At 50.9% G+C, this 17435-nt stretch overlaps 1 protein-coding gene across 1 annotated transcript in view; it reads left to right on the forward strand.

The window, feature by feature from the left end:
- Positions 1 to 539: 539 nt before the first annotated feature.
- The window catches only part of EIF1AX (eukaryotic translation initiation factor 1A X-linked), a 43000-nt gene continuing 26104 nt past the window's right edge, over positions 540 to 17435 (forward strand). The window contains 4 exon segments of the mRNA XM_075335417.1: positions 540 to 773; positions 9931 to 10014; positions 13224 to 13261; positions 13263 to 13326. Coding sequence (XP_075191532.1) covers positions 758 to 773; positions 9931 to 10014; positions 13224 to 13261; positions 13263 to 13326 — 202 coding nt within the window. The 5' untranslated portion in view covers positions 540 to 757.

Below are 17435 nucleotides of genomic sequence, written 5' to 3' on the forward strand. Positions count from 1 at the left end.
GGACGCACACACACCAGAAGACACACACAGCAGAGGATGCGCATCCCATAAGACACACACACAGCAGAAGACACGCACACACACACAGCAGAGGATGCGCACACACACACACACCAGAAGAGACACACGCAGCAGGGGACGCACACACACACACACACACACACACCAGAAGACACACACAGCAGAGGATGCGCACGCGCACACACACACACACACAGCAGGGGACGCACACACAGCAGAGGATACGTACACACACACAGCAGAAGACGCACACACCAGAAGACGCACACACCAGAAGACACACACACACAGCAGGGGACACACACACAGCAGAGGACGTGCACACACATACAGCAGAAAATACACACAGCAGACACATCTGTTTTCCACCACCACAGAGCCCACATCTCCTCCAATGATCCATCAGTTCCAATTGTTGTTTTGTATGAAATTGATCCTACAAATAAAGTTATCTTGGAAAAAAAACAGCGCTCATCTCATTGGCTGGAAGCGGCGTGATGCTTCCTCTGACGTCAGCTTGTTCTTCATCGTTGCTTCCGGCGTGAGGACGTTCCCTTTTACGCCTGTACACGCCGGTTACTTACGCACGCGGGAGACAGAGTAGAAAAATAAAATAATCCGTGTGTGTCCGCCGCGGTATCGTTGTCGCCCGAGCCCCGGAAAGCGGAGTCCTCGCTGCCGTCCCCGCTGGAAGCTCTGAACTCTCCAACCCGGACGGAACCAGCCGGTATACACCATGCCTAAGAATAAAGGTGAGGCCCAGGGCAGGCTCCGGTGTTATCAGGGTGTAGATGTGCCGCTGATCGGTAGCTCCGGGCCGGCCGTGTGTGTCCCGCGCAGAGGCCTGTACACGGACATGTGCCAGCTCAGGCCGCCGTGCTGCTGTGTTCCAGTATGCTCTCAGGGCTAACGGCTGATAACAGGGAGCAGTAACCTACACAACATACACTTACTGGCTGCCCAGGACGATAACAACAACGTGGGTGAAGGCAGGAGGTGTACCTCACCACTGAGCACGTACACAAAGTGCAGCACAGATTCATCTCAACTACAAGCCGAGATCAGGCCTAGAGCAGACATTTATAGGACATTTCAGATATGGACACAATCTCCAGCCCATTGGGCAGTGCCCGGCTGCACCCTCTGTATGATATATTGGAGGAGTCGGTCCGTTTTGTGCAGCCCCATAGAGTGGATATTGGAGGAGTCGGTCTGCTTTGTGCAGCCCCATAGAGTGGATATTGGAGGAGTCGGTCTGTTTTGTGCAGCCCCATAGAGTGGATATTGGAGGAGTCGGTCTGTTTTGTGCAGCCCCATAGAGTGGATATTGGAGGAGTCGGTCTGTTTTGTGCAGCCCCATAGAGTGGATATTGGAGGAGTCGGTCTGTTTTGTGCAGCCCCATAGAGTGGATATTGGAGGAGTCGGTCTGTTTTGTGCAGCCCCATAGAGTGGATATTGGAGGAGTCGGTCTGTTTTGTGCAGCCCCATAGAGTGGATATTGGAGGAGTCGGTCTGTTTTGTGCAGCCCCATAGAGTGGATATTGGAGGAGTCGGTCTGCTTTGTGCAGCCCCATAGAGTGGATATTGGAGGAGTCGGTCTGTTTTGTGCAGCCTCATAGGGCGGACGGAGCCGCAGCACCTCCTGCACTCTGCCACTTCACACTAATGGGGATGAAAAGCTTCCGTTATATGGAGGAGTGGGGGTCCCAGCATTAACCCTGTGCCGATCAGCACTTAACCTCTATCCTGCCGATTGGCATATTTGTTTTCACCGATGACCCCTTTAAAGTGAACCCTTGAGCCAGGTTGAGCACCTCTGAACCCTCATAGAGGACACTCTGCAATGCCGTATGTACGTCCCCAATCCACTCTGCAAGGCAAAAAACAAAATGAGCCTTTCTTACCCATCAGACTTGACTGGGGTATATCACTGGTCTTGACCTGACGTGTCCCCTCTTCTTGCTTCACGTGGATGATGTGTCCTATGTCATCCACATGGCCTCCATTGTGGTCCTGCGCAAGCGCACCTCTCTGTTCTGGGCAGAGCAAAGCACTGTAGTGTGGGAAGAGGCCAGAGTGCCGAGGCATGCACACTCCAATACTTTGCTCTTCCCTCAACAGGCAGTTATTCAACTGCGCAGGAGCGCGATGGGGGGGGGGGACTGTGGACGACGTAGGACGCATCATGCACATAAAGGAGGATGCAAGGAGAGGAGGCACCGGATCAAGACCAGATCTGTTCCTTTTATCACCATCCTCCTTCCCAACTCTGTGTGGCTCTGGATGATGCGTCCTACGTCATCCACACAGAGGTCTTCGTTGTGCTCCTGCGCACGCGCACTTCTTTCTGACCTGCTGAGGGCAGAGCAAAGTACTGTATCGTGCATGCAGAGGCGGGCTTTGACCTTTCCCCACTCCTGCACCTTACGATACTTTGATCTGCCCTCAGCATAGCTGAAAGTGCACAGGAGCGCAATGAAGACCTCTGTGTGGATGACATAGAAAGCGTCATCCACATGGATCTGGGAACAAGGAGAGGAGGCGCTGGACCAAGACCAGAAACGTCCATCAGACCCAACCATCCCGCAGTATAATAGTATAATAAAAGGTCTTTTTTACGTTATACAGCATGGCTTGGAAACATATATACAGTATGCTAGCATCCTGTATATAAGGGCTCACTGCTGGTGGCTGTGTGGCGCCCCTGGGGCTTCAGGACCACAGGGTACTGCACCCCCATTAGGGTGTAGTACATATCCTGGGTCCAGGGAAGGTCTGTACCGGTTTCCACCAACATCCACACACAGTAACAGTGGGTTGCCCTCCCCAATGGGGAACTGGGCAGGGTCGGGTCACAGTAGGGGGGCACTGCATCAGTGGGTTTACAGGACGCCACCGCACCAGGGGCTCCCCGATCCACTGGAACCAGGACCCAGGGTCAGGGAGAAGCAACCACCAGGAGGAGTCAGGAGCACACAGTGGGAAGGGCAGGTTGACCTAGTGAGAGTAGTGAACCAGCCGGTGGCAGCGATGGGGGCAACAGCTTGGAACACACAACTACAACAAGAAGAGGGGGAGAACAGCTACAGACGCAGAGCGGACGTGCCGCGGGCAGCTCTGTGGGCCAAAGCGTTCAACACTGTTGCTAGGGAGAAGCAGGCAGCTGCTTCCACAGGACCGACGCTGTCTGGGTACAAACCCCTAGGGCAGACATACTTCACATTGTCTACCAACTCTGCAAGGGTCACGGGGAACGGCTAGAAAAGTCCCCGGACCTGTCCCATCGAGTCTGCAGCCAAATAGCATGTAGGATCTGGGGCTAAGGTCCATGACCGGCCCCACATCAGAATCGCGCTATCAGCATACAGAACGGGACACTGTACTGACACCGGGATCCCCAAGAGCTTCACGCCACGGGGATCCGATACTTAGTGCACAAAAGGAGGAAGGGCCCATAGGCTGACACACACCGAACTTGACCTTTCACGGATCCAGGATCGTCTGGAGCCCATCGTGGTGGAGATCGGTACTCTGGGGCAGCGCCTGAACAACCTGTGAGTAAAAAGACCTGGAACTGCAGCCCGTCTCTGCCTCTCCTTTACTGGACCCGTCACCCAGTGCTGCAGCGCTAGCTGAGACTACCACCCCCCCCCCGTCCATCCTCCATTATCCTCCCTAGGGTAATCCTGTTCCGCCTGTGGGAGTCACACCATCCCGGCTGCGACTTTCACCATCAGCCCCGGAGAACAGCACCCGCAGCGGTGGCCATATCTGGCCGTGTACCACAGGTGGCGTCACGATTAGTGTTGAGCGAGTATGCTTGTCACTACTCGGTACTCGCACGAGTATCACTGTACTCGGGCTACTCGGCGGGGACCGAGTAATTTCACGATACTCGTGCTGTACTCGTGGTCTTCATGTTGGCGCTCTTTTTAGAGCCAGCCCTTATGCAGGGATTGGCTGGCAGACCGCAATGCCACAGCCCTGTTACTTGTGGAATTGCAGTGATTGGCCGGCCCTCACAGAATGACCGTGCCTTTAGCCCGACACTTCCCCGCTCGGCTACGGCCCCTCCCGCACTCCACTCCGCGTGTATATATATATGCACGCTTACACACACACGCACGTTTTTTTTTTTAATTTACAGTTTTATGGTTTCTACATGCTGCCGGTGGTCATTTCACAAAAATACTCGGGTCTCCCATAGGATAACATTGGGCTCGGTGCTCGGGCCGAGTACACGAGTATCTTGGGATGCTCGGCCCGAGCCTCGAGCACCCGAGCTTTTTAGTACTCGCTCATCACTAGTCACGATCTAAAAAGACTTTACTCACCATCACTACCATCCCCATCCTTCATCCTTCCTCCCATTCACCGCATTCCCTCCCTCCTGTACGTCTCAGGGTCACGAAACCGGGCCAGGCCACCCCGTGACATCGCAGAGGAATCTGCACCGCCGGCAGCGAGTAGGGTAAAACACCTGCCCCATGGGGCGCTGCAGGTTATAGGGAACAAATCTGGTGACAGGGTCCCTTTTAGGTGTTTAGATTTAGTGCTCTTTGCACACTGTCAGGATTGGGCAGGCTGCAGTCACGTCCAGTGAGTGCGGAGGTTTCATTTCAGTCCAAAAATCCCCTTTCAGCTGTTTTCAGTGCATTCCATGGTTGTTCCTGATTTCACAGGGTGGGGGGCTGAGAAGACAATGCCAGTCAGATAAGGGTGTTGCACATTCAGCTTTTAATATAAGTGACTGAGCGTTTTCCAGAGTAAATTGACAATGGAGGCCACAGAGATCCTTTGTGTCCTTCACTATATCAGGGCTTCAGTCCATCATTTCCACTAAGGTTAGTTCGTTCCTTATTATGTAGCTGCTTTTTGATGGCATCAATAATTTATCCCTCTTTGATTTTCATACTGTCCTGGTGTTTTCCAGTATATGGAGAAATGACATCAGTGAATATTCAGCCACTTTCTTGTGATGACCTAGTCTTGATCATGTTTAGGCCCTGTGCGCACTGGAAAATGGAATTTTCTCAAGAAAATTCCGCAGGCACTGAAAGATTACCGCACCCGCGGTAAAAAAACGCGGCAAACCGCACCTGAAAACCGCATGCAGTTTGCCGCGGTTTTATCGCGGTATTGTTCGCGGTATTGCCGCGGTTTTGCCGCGTGCGGGTTGGTACATGTGCTTATTGCATTCAATGCAATAAAGCACATTGAACAAAAAGAAAAAAAAAATCATTTCTTTCTTAGATAGTAGATAGATAAAGAGACAGAAGAATAGATAGAGGGATAGATAGAGGACAGATCGCTGCATTTCCCACGGTCAGCAGTGAGTTCACATTACCGGCCGTGGGAAATGACCGGTAATTACCTCTGCTGTCTGCTGAGAGGCTGCATTCATTCAGCGCTGTGTCAGTCGCGGCTGGATGTAAGCAGCGCAGGACCTGTGGATTACGCTGGACCTGTGGATTACGCCGGAGCTTTGTTTCAGGAGGGGTTAATAAAATGGTGAACGAGGCTTGTTTGTGTTTTATTTAAAATAAAGGATTTTTCTGTGTGTTTTATTCACTTTACTTACGGCTTGATCATGTCAGCTGTCACATAGACGCTGCCATGATCAAGCCTGGAGTTAATGGCGGTGATCCACCACCATTAACCCCTTGTATTACCCTGACTGCCACTGCTACACGGCTGCAGGAAGAGCCAGGGACATTCCGGTACTGCCGCATAATGCATGTGACAGTGCCGGGGCAGCTGCGGCTGATATTCTCGGCTGCGGGAGGGGGAGTGAGGCGGGGGACATTAACCCTGCCCCTCTCCCTCCCCAGCCTGAGAATACCGGGCCGCCGCTGTGTGCTTACCTCGGCTGGACGGTAAATATACAGCGGAGCCCACGTGTTTTTTGTTTTCTATATTTCCGTTTGCTTTCTATGTGTGTTCTATGTGTCTGTGTCTATGTGTTCTATGTCTGTGTGTGTGTGTGATCTGTGTGTTTGTTTACTCTCTGCACGGCTTCCTCTTCCTGTAATGACATCACTTCCCTGCAAAACCGCAGGCAAGTAATGTACATTACCGGAGGTAAACCGCGAAATACCGCAGGGAATAACGCAGGAAAACGCAGTAAACCGCACAGAATTTGCTGCCTGCGTTATTCCCTGCGGGATTTCACGATTACATTGGAGTCAATGGAGTGAAATCCCGCAGCGATGTGCGGAAAAGAATTGACATGCAATTGTTTTTGCTGCGGGAATCCCGCAGCAAAACATGCAGCTGTCAAAATCCGCCTAGTGCGCACAGGATTTTTTTTTCCCATAGGTTTTGCTGGTGATTCACTGCAGAGATGTTATGAACATTTTCTGCAGCGAAACATGCAGCGAAACCGCAAAAAATCCGCGGCAAAATCCGGTAAGTGCGCACATAGCCTTAAAGTGTTATTTCCAAAATAATAACTTGAGGATATCCATGGGATGGGGGAGAACCAGATGATTGCCGGGGATACAACTGGTAGGACCCCCAATGATTGAGCATGGGGCTTTGCAGGCCTGTTTTGAAAATAGTTGGTGTGCATGCTCGACCTTCGCTCAAAATGGGTCTGTAGAGCCCCAGTCTGGGGTTAATGAGGTTATTGGCTATCCTTTGTTTTGAGAATAACTCTTTAAGTATAGATTGATGGAAATATGAACATAGTGGAGGAATATTGGACCACAAGATAGGCCAGGACAATCTCTTAGAGGGTGTTTTTGATTATAGGCTTTGGTTGAGCACAAATGGGTCACTTGTGATAAGTGAACATCATTGACATGGGTATAAATCAGACCTAGGCAAAGTGCTGGCCACGTGTGGCCATTTTTGCCATTCCAGTGCCGCTCGTGGACCAGGACAGCCAAAGGGCAGGATACAATGGTGTCCTGATCCACGCATCTGCTCCCAGCTCGGCATCTTACGTTCATTGAAATCTGCATTCTCAGGATGCAAATATTGGTCAAAGTAATCAAGGACCAGCAACCTTTCAGCTCCCTCTTATGTCTGAGAGCGCAGCAGGCGTAATGACGTCAATACATCATGCCTGCTGTGCTTCAGTGCTCGCTTCAGACTGAAGCAACGGGGCAATGCAGTTAGGTTACATCAATGTGGGGGGGAGCACTCTGTGTGTGTGTGTGGGGGGAGAGCGCTGGTGTGTGTGTGTGTGTGTTGTGTGTTGTGTGTGTGTGTGGGGAGCGCGCTGTGTGTGTGTGTGTGGGGGGGAGCGCGCTGTGTGTGTGTGTGTGTGTGTGTGTGTGTGTGTGTGTGTGTGTGTGTGTGTGTGTGTGTGTGTGTGTGTGTGTGTGTGTGTGGGGACGCGCTGTGGTGTGTGTGTGGGGAGCGCGCTGTGTGTGTGTGGGGGGGAGCGCGCTGTGTGTGTGGGGGGGGAGCGCGCTGTGTGTGTGTGGGGGGGGAGCGCGGCTGTGTGTGTGTGTGGGGGGGGGGAGCGCGCTGTGTGTGTGTGTGGGGGGGGAGCGCGCTGTGTGTGTGTGTGTGTGTGGGGGGGGGAGCGCGCTGTGTGGTGTGGGGGGGGAGCGCGCTGTGTGTGTGTGTGGGGGGGGGAGCGCGCTGTGTGTGTGTGGGGAGGGGGGGGGGAGCGCTGTGTGTGTGTGTGTGTGGGGGGGGGGAGCGCGCTGTGTGTGTGTGTGGGGGGGGGAGCGCGCTGTGTGTGTGTGAGTGGGGGGGGAGCGCGTGTGTGGGGGGGGGAGCGCGCTGTGTGTGTGTGTGGGGGGGGGGAGCGCGCTGTGTGTGTGTGTGTGGGGGGGGGGGAGCGCGCTGTGTGTGTGTGTGTGTGGGGGGGGAGCGCGCTGTGTGTGTGTGTGTGTGGGGGGGGAGCGCGCTGTGTGTGTGTGTGTGGGGGGGGAGCGCGCTGTGTGTGTGTGTGTGTGGGGGGGGAGCGCGCTGTGTGTGTGTGTGTGGGGGGGGGGGGAGCGCGCTGTGTGTGTGTGTGTGGGGGGGGGGGGGGAGCGCGCTGTGTGTGTGTGTGGGGGGGGGGGGGAGCGCGCTGTGTGTGTGTGTGGGGGGGGGGAGCGCGCTGTGTGTGTGTGTGGGGGGGGGAGCGCGCTGTGTGTGTGTGTGGGGGGGGGGAGCGCGCTGTGTGTGTGTGTGTGGGGGGGGGAGCGCGCTGTGTGTGTGTGTGTGTGTGTGGGGGGGGGGGGAGCGCGCTGTGTGTGTGTGGGGGGGGAGAACGCGCTGTGTGTGTGTGTAGGGGGAGAGCGCACTGTGGGGGGGGGGGAAGCGCTGTGGGTGTGTGGGCAAAAAGGTGTCAAAGTAGTGGTTTTCTCTCTGCAATACTGCAGTGTTGTAGGGAAATACATACTTAATGCAATGAAATAATAATCCCACACTATTTTTTTCCCACGTTCCTAGGGAATACAACCAAGAGAAACCTCCGTATAACATTAGAGGCACGTGGGTGATACAAGCGAGTTCCCAAAGACCCCTATGGCAATCAGCACTATGCAGAATCAGGCAATAGTTCTGCATATTGCACAAACCGACTCACCCTACTAAGTCAGAGGAGTCTGCGGGGGGCAAATAGGGTCTTTTCATTGATCTAGTAGTGCTTTAATGTTAATGTGAAGGAAACATTACAGAATCTATATAAGCTAAAAGGAAACCCAGGAGCTTGACTTCTGCCAACAAGCGGAGTTAAAGGGTTTGTCTACTACTAGGACACTAATTGGGGAAACATGTCGAATGAGAGGGGTTGTCCTAGCAGTGGACAGCCCCTTTAAAGAAAATTTGTCAGTAGGAAAAGCCCTCCTAAGTAGTCTATATGGGCACGCAAGCCATAGGAAGCTGAATGATACCTTCATATGTCATCTAATTTCTTATTACCAAGAAATCCACATTTTCTTAATATGTCGATGATATATTAAGATCTAATGGCTGGATATCTGAGAATCTGCCAGCCAGGGTGTCAGCAGTGTGAGACATGTAATGACAGACAGTCTGCTTTTCAGATATACATGTCACACTGTTAATGCTCCTTATTCTCGAGAATTAGACATTGTATGTCAAGGTATCATTTTATTCATCTGATCTGCATGCCCATGTAGGTGATAGGTTTTTTTCCTTTTGGAGGGTGGTATATTTTACATTCAGGCTCTGTGCGGTCGGTTAGTCCAACTTTTGACATATTGTATAAAGTATGTGTAGTGTAATTTTAATGTATCCATAGGGCTTTGTTCACATGTGAGAGGTCAGTTTTGGCCTCTTGTCTGGCCAGTATACATTGGTATTCCTTTTTCAACTGTAAGGGAAAGGGCCGCAGCCTGTTGTTTGCGGTACAGTGTGCCGACGCTGCAGTCTGTTGTTTGCGGTACAGTGTGCCGGCGCAGCAGCCTGATGTTTGCGGTACAGTGTGCCGGCGCAGCAGCCTGTTGTTTGCGGTACAGTGTGCCGGCGCAGCAGCCTGTTGTTTGCGGTACAGTGTGCCGACGCCGCAGCCTGTTGTTTGCGGTACAGTGTGCCGACGCAGCAGCCTGATGTTTGCGGTACAGTGTGCCGACGCAGCAGCCTGATGTTTGCGGTACAGTGTGCCGGCGCAGCAGCCTGATGTTTGCGGTACAGTGTGCCGGCGCAGCAGCCTGATGTTTGCGGTACAGTGTGCCACTACTAACAAAATGTGCTGTGCTATGTTTTATTACAGGTGATGTCCAAGCCTTGCATTGAGGCCTACACCGGGAGATCTTCCCAGCATACACCGCCGACTAAAGGCTCCGCATGCTATTTATGCAATCTAGCAGTCAAAATTGTCACTTTCTAGTTCTGAAAGACCACTTTGTCCATTATCTATGGGCCATTGTGGCTACATATCTACCTGCTATGTGATAATTTCTCACTGCCTAACTTCCTTTTTTTATTTCCTCCGTCTTTAGGTAAGGGAGGTAAAAACAGACGACGTGGTAAGAATGAAAACGAATCTGAGAAGCGAGAGTTGGTATTTAAAGAGGATGGGCAAGGTGAGAGGTTCTACAAGGAGGTCATTGGTCTGAATAGGCCTTATAATGGGGAGCCTGTGATACCCTAATTCCCATCCCACTGGAATAACCCCTATGCAATGGTATATGATGTACAAATTGGATTTCTCACACACAGGAGCGTAACCTGAGTGTTCATTCCCACATTGGACGGTGTACTTCCACAGTGTGAAATCCACATAGATGTATGCTGTAGAGAAGTTCTGATTTTCTGTCCATGTCTCCTTACTCTTGGCAGAAGCTGAGATGCACTTTGTCCTGTAGAATTCACCCAGCTATACGGGGCAGGTTGTGCTATTGATTTTTTTTCTCCACAGTTTGGGAATGAGGTTTAGTTAAATCTCATTCATAATTCTGGTAAAGTAATATGCACCGGTTATTCATATAAGTGAATGGGCAGCAGCACGTCCGCTCAGTGTAGCTTTTCATACATGCCATGAAACCCTTTATGCTTCTCAGATTGCAGGTGTAAAATCTAACATCTAATATTCCTGTGGAAAATGATATAGCTGTTAGGCCTCCTTCAGACATCTGTATCTCCAGTACTTGTGATGTCCATTTTCTCACGTAGACCCATTAAAGTCAATGGGCTTGGTCACGCATTTGTTCCCACAGACCGTATGTCCTTGTGCTTTACACACTGCAGCATGTCCATTTTCTGCCTGCAGAACAGATGTCACACGGACCGCACACTGATGTGATCAGTGTGACATGTACCGGAGGAAACACAGGTCACATAAAAATAAAGAATTTTTGTACTTCCCTATGTCCGGCGCTGCTGATGCTTCTGAGTCCCACTCATTATACCTCATGCATATTCACTGCACTGACTGCGGACCCAGAAGCGACAGCAGGGACAGGTAAGTATACCTGCTCATGTTATCCGAATGTCACACAGATAGCACAGGGAACACGCACATACACACCTTCACCAGGAACCATGCAAAACGTTTGGATTTTGCACAGATGTGTGAAGTAAGCCTAAAGCTATGTTCACACAGGACGTTTTTGCAGCGTTTTTTCCTGACCAAAATCTGACCTTGTGGCAGGTTGTCTCCTGGGAGTCATCTACGGTTTTTGTTGCGTTTTACAGCGTTTTTTCTCTGATCTCAAGACCTGCAAGGGTTCAAGAGTACCAGTGCTGGACCGGGCCGGTATTGACCTGGATCTGGCACTCGGGTAGTAAAAGAGAAATACATAAATAAGGTAGTCAGAAAAAAAAGGAAAGCAAGCACGCTATACTTACCAATCTCCGGTAGATGCTAGAGTGTATGGGCTCCTTCCAGGTATGACGTCTTCAACAGGCCCCTATCACATGGGGGGCAGGGGGCGAAGTATGATTGTGGTAGAAGGGAGAAAACCTGGACAAGCTCACTAACCCACCTTGTCGCACCCACTAACCTGGAAGGGGCCCATACATTCTAGGATCATCTGTACCTGCTCCCGCGGCCCCTCCTACTTCCGGTGCCGCTCACTAACCTCATACATATTCACTGCTTCCCCCCCGCCCCCCCCACACTGGAGTCTGCGGATCTGTTGTACAGTATAAAATAAATAAATTAAATTACATTGGGTCTCCCCATATTATGATACCCAGCACAGATAAAGCATACAGGCTGCAACCCCCAGCTGTGGGCTTTATCTTGGCCGGGTACCAAAATAAGAGGCACCCCATGCTGTTTTCTTTTGTTTTTGTTTTTTTTTTTTTTTAAATTATTTAAATAATTAAAAAAAAACATGTGCAGTCTCCCCGAATATTGAAACCCAGCCAAGATAAAGCCCACAGCTGGGGGCTGGTATTCTCAGGATGGAGAGACCCAACCTAAAAATATCAGCCTGCAGCTTCCCAGGATTGTTGCATCCATTAAATGCGACAATCCCAGCACTTTACCCGGCTCTTCCCGAATTGCCCTGGTGCAGAAGCAATTGGGGTAATAAGGGGTTAATCGCAGCTCCTAGCTGTGACTAAGCCCTAGATTAGTAATGGCAGGCATCTGAGATGCCCCCATCACTAAACATGGAAAAAATACTTTATTTGAAATAAAATATAAAAAAAACCTCTTTCACCACTTTATTAACCTCATAATCGCCCCTGCAGGTCCGACGTAATCCACATGAGGTCCCACGGCGATTCAGCTCTGCTACATCTAAAGATCACAGTGAGCGGCCATAGAACTGGACTGCCCGCTGTGAGCTCCAGAGAATGAATGAGCCACACAATCAGCGGTCACTTCACTCGGGTGATTTCCGATCACAGCTGATGATACCTGTGACTGGGAATAGACTGAGTGAAGTCACCGCTGAATGAGCGGCTCACTGATTCTCTGTATAGACCCGCAGACTAGGTCTGTGATTGGTTGCAGTCAGATGCTGGGGGCGCGTCTGACTGCAACCAATCACAGATGAAAGCAGTGAATATGGAATGAGCGGGGAAGTTTTGGAGCCGTGGGAGGTACAGCTGCGCCAGGGATTCGGTAAATATACCGCACCTGCTCCAATCACCCTAACCCCACCACCATTTAAGTGCTGGCCCTATACCCTGGATCATGTCCAGGTATCTAGTGACAGGTGGACTCACAGGGTATCTGCGAGTCCAGCTGTCACTAGGGTGAAAAAACATAGCAAAAGCGCTGAAAAGAATTGACATGTTAATTCTTTTCAGAACGCAGCAAAAACGGAGGTGGTTCACAAAACCTCAGGAAAAATCCTGACTTGTTTGTCTGTGCATGAGATTTCAGAAATCTGATAATCTGAGACTTTGCTGGGACTATAAAAACCAGCGTTTTATTAGCATGGATTTACATAAAACCAAGGCAAATCCATAGCTAAAAAACGCCCAGTGTGAACATAGCCTAAGTGTGACTAGGGATTTTGTTTTTGTTTTACGATCTCCCTTCAGCATTTCCTAGACCTTGTCTACCTTGGAAACTTGTCAAGTTTCAGCTAGATATTGTCTTGATTTCATCAGGCTGATATGACCAGGGACAGGTGTGACAGGGTTATCTAACCATTGTGATTGGGCCTTGGGACTGCAGTGCACAGTTTACCTTTCTAGCCCTAATCTGCTCCTTGTACCAGTTTGTGTATACCTCGGATATGTTGATTATTTTCTGTATAAATGTCAGCTATATAATGTGTGGTCTCGCTTTTTCCAATGCTTAAGCATGTTTTGTATCTTTCTATCCCCACAGAGTATGCACAAGTCATAAAGATGTTGGGTAACGGCAGGACTGGAGGCTATGTGCTTTGATGGTGTTAAGAGGTTATGTCACATTAGAGGAAAACTGCGAAAAAAAGGTAAGAATCACCTTACAGAATGGAGTGTTGGCCACCATAAGCCTCTTGTGCACTGAAGCTGTACAGCAGTGGGCTCCGATCTGTAAGTCTCCAGCTGTTGTGAAATGACGACCTCCGGAAACATGACTATGCTCTGTACACATGCGCTCACACCACAATATGGCTCAGACGAGAGCAATGCGATGTTTTATCGAAGATAGCACTTGGCCCAACGTTATACTGTGGAGCAGTGCCAATCAGCGCTTTGTTTCTCGTGCTGGTTCGGCATGAGAAAAAAAAAAATCTCAGCATGCTGTACAGGGCAGTCTATATCGGGCGGCACTCACCCGTAACAGTGAATTTAGCAGACTGCTCTTGGATAATATAGAATGAAGAAGATGGAGAACTTTTGTTCGCCTCCTTCTCCTGACCGTGTTCCCTGGCTCTCGCATGCCAGAGAACTGGATCACACTAAGGTCTTGTCAGAGTTTTCTCCAAGTGTTATTTGCATAATCATTGCAATTCCCCCACATGAGTATCTATGATAGTGTGAGTGCAGCCTTAACCCCTTTACCTCCGGGCAATTTTTCCATTTTTCGTTTTGTTTTTTTTCTCCTTTTCTTCCGAGAGCTGTAATTTTATTTAATTTTTTTCTCCGTCAATGTAGCCATATGAGGGCTTATTTTTTTGTGGGACGAGTTTGTACTTTTCAATGAAGAAATTAGTTTTACCATATAGTGTACTGGAAAACATGGGAAAAAAATTCAAGTGCAGTGAAAGTGTGTTGGTGTGATGCCTCAGGTTGGTACGAGTTCGTAGATACCAATCGTGTATATATACTTTTATCTAAGGGTTAAAAAAAAAAAACCTGTCTTTTTGCGCTATTATGAGACCCGTAGCGTTCTCATTTTTGGGATCTGCGATCAGTGACTGCTTTACTTTTCTTTATCGTTCCTATGGGAGACCCAGACCATGGGTGTTTAGCTTCTGCCCTCCGGAGGACACACAAAGTACTACACTTAAAAGTGTAGCTCCTCCCTCTGAGCTTATACACCCCCTGGAGAGCCAGATCTAGCCAGTTTATCGCTTTGTGTTCAGGAGGCATACATCCACACATGCATTCTCATCTGATTTTGTTTGATTTTTGGAAAGAGTTTGAAGAAAAGCGGGTCCAAGTCTGGACTCCCAGCATGTCCTTCTCACCCCACTGTGTCGGCGGTGTTGTTGAGGTTGATTTCCAAGGCTGGAGCCTTACATGCCGCGCTCCTTCACCAGCCCTCCTGGGCTCTGGCTTGAAGTGGGAGCCAGCACGGTCTCAATGCCTGGCAGGAGACAGGTCTCCATCCACAGCCCCTTGAGGATCCTGTTGGACCGGAGCACTCATCCCCAGGGACCTGGCCCTGCGTCTCAGCAGCTAAGTACCTGAGACGTTTATGTGTTGGGGGGTCCCGGTTCTTTATTGTATGGGAGAGTATGCTGTATATGATTATTTTGCCTTTTCCGGCGGGTTCTCTAGCTTTTGCCTGAGAACCGCGCCGATGGTGCCTGCTTGTCGGCCTCGCCGCTTAAATTTAGGCCCCGGCTTTGCCGGATGCCTAGTTTCGTTTTCCTGCCCTCGCATGTCACTCATGCAGAGGGACAGGCTCGGCTCCTCCCAGCGGCCGTTCTACACAGGGGAGGGACACTCCCCACTGCTGGGGCGTCCCTCCTCCCCTGCAGGTCTCTATAGCCCTCCAGTTCCCGCTCTCCTATAGGAACGCCCCTAGTCCCGCCCCATCTCCTCGCTCCGGTGGCCAATTCTCACGCAGAGTTCACTCTGCTCTGGGACATTCTGCACTCTGCATCTCTGCTGAGGTGCTGTGCACTGGGGGACCGGGCTTCGGGATCTGGAGGGCACACAACACCGCGCCCAGCGGTCTGGTAAGCCACAGCCGGTCTCCGGTTGTGACCTCTGTATATTCTCCCTGGGGTTCATTCTCTGCAAAGCCCCCACTCCAGCAGCATGTCTCACACAAGGAGCAAGGCTCCAAAGCTTTATTCAGTATGCACTGCGTATAAGCTCCCTGCTGCCTGAGCCGAGAACTTATCCACACTGTGATGGTTGCTCTAACTTGGCGGTGCCATAGCCTGGAGTCTCACCCCCCAGTGGTCTCTCAGGCTGCTGCTGCACCTGTGGCTGACCCCCGGCCTGGGTAGAGTCCTTTTCTAGGTTCATATCCCAAGTCAATTTGCGGAGTCCATGGGACTTTTGTCCAGGACTTTGAATATGCATCAGCCCTCCTCACAGGGTGCCTCTAATACTCTTGACAGAGGATTCCTATCCTCTGACCTCCGTCCATCAGAGCTCACAGAGGATTCATCATCAGGTCCCAGACCCCGTCCTTCTAAGAGAAGGCGCAGGGTTTCCTCCCCCTCCTCATCCCACGGCTCTGTCTCAAGAGCTGACTCGCAAGATGAGGAGGATGCCCTCACGGGTGGCTCGGAGGCTATGTATCCCATCGATTTCTCTGAGGGTGACTCAGATCTTAGTGACTTGATTGCTTCTATTAATTCTGTGCCGGATCTCAATCCGCCAGTGTTAAAGGAGCAACCCTCTTTGGCAGAAAAACATCAGTTTACCTCGCCTAAGAGAGTGAAGAGTGTGTTCTTTAACCACTCCAGTTTTCAGACCGCTGTGACCAAGCCCAGGGCCTGCCCTGACAAACGCTTTCCAAAGCGTGGTTCTGATGATCGGTTTCCATTTCCACCTGAGGTGGTCAAGGAGTGGTCTCACTCCCCAAAGGTAGACCCTCCGGTGTCTAGGCTCTCAGCCCGGACCGTTGTCGGTGGCTGACGGCACCTCACTTAAGGATTCCACTGACCGTCAGATTGACCTTTTGGCCAAATCTGTGTATGAAGCTGCGGGGGCCGCGTTTTCCCCGACTTTTGCAGCATTGTGGGCTCTCAAAGCCATCTCTGCTTCTCTGGAGGAGATGCATTCCCTCACCAAGGAATCTATGCCTGAGATGGTTACCTTAACCTCTCAGGCTTCAGCTTTTTCATCTTATGCCATGTCTGCAATGCTCAAGAGGCTGCTCACCGCACTGCGGTGGCTTCAGCTAATTCTCTTGTTATCCGCAGGATTTTGTGGCTTCGAGAGTGGAAGGCAGATGCTTCTTCCAAGAAGTTTCTTGCTGGGCTCCCTTTTGCTGGTTCACGGCTGTTTGGTGAACAGCTGGATGAAATCATTAAGGAAGCTACTGGCGGGAAGATTTCTTCCATGCCACAAACCAAGACAAGGAAACCCGCCCAGGGTAGGAATCAATCGAGGTTTTATTCCTCCAACTGGTCATCCTCTAAGCCTTCCGCCTCGTCCGCTAACTCAGCTAAGGATCAGAAATCCAACTGGCGCACAAAAGCGTGTCCGCAGAAGTCCGCAGGAGGTTCTGCCACTAAGGCAGCCTCCTCATGACTCTCGGCCCGCTCCAGCCACGTCCTCAGTCGGTGGCAGGCTCTCCCACTTTGGCGACGCTTGGTTAAAGCAAGTCTCAGATCAGTGGGTGAGAGACATCATATCTCACGGCTACAGGATAGAATTCTCTTCCAGCCCGCCAAACAGATTTTTTCTCTCAACGCCCCCCTGCTCCAAGGCCGCCGCCTTCTCACAGGCCGTGGCATCCTTGCAGGCAAACGGTGTGATTGTACCAGTTCCTGCTCGAGAACGGTTCAGAGGTTTTTACTCAAACCTTTTCCTAGTTCCAAAAAGGACGGTACCTTCCGGCCCATCCTGGATCTCAAGCTTCTCAACAAGCATGTCCGGGTGCGGCATTTTCGCATGGAGTCTCTGCGATCATTCATTGCCTCTATGACCCAAGGGGATTTCCTGGCGTCCTTCGACATCAGAGATGCCTATCTACATGTGCCAATCGCAGTGTCACACCAGTGTTGGTTACGTTTTGCGATAGGAGAGGATAATTTCCAATTCGTGGCTCTCCCCTTCGGGTTAGCCACGGCCCCTCGGGTATTCACCAAGGTCATGGCGGTAGTGATTGCGGTCCTGCACCTCCAGGGGTTGGCAGTGCTTCCTTATCTGGACGACCTTCTGGTCAAGGCTCCATCCAGCGCAGACTGTCAGCGGAGTGTCTCGC

Source organism: Anomaloglossus baeobatrachus, chromosome 2, assembly GCF_048569485.1.
Source record: "Anomaloglossus baeobatrachus isolate aAnoBae1 chromosome 2, aAnoBae1.hap1, whole genome shotgun sequence".
NCBI classification, from domain to species: Eukaryota; Metazoa; Chordata; class Amphibia; order Anura; family Aromobatidae; genus Anomaloglossus; species Anomaloglossus baeobatrachus.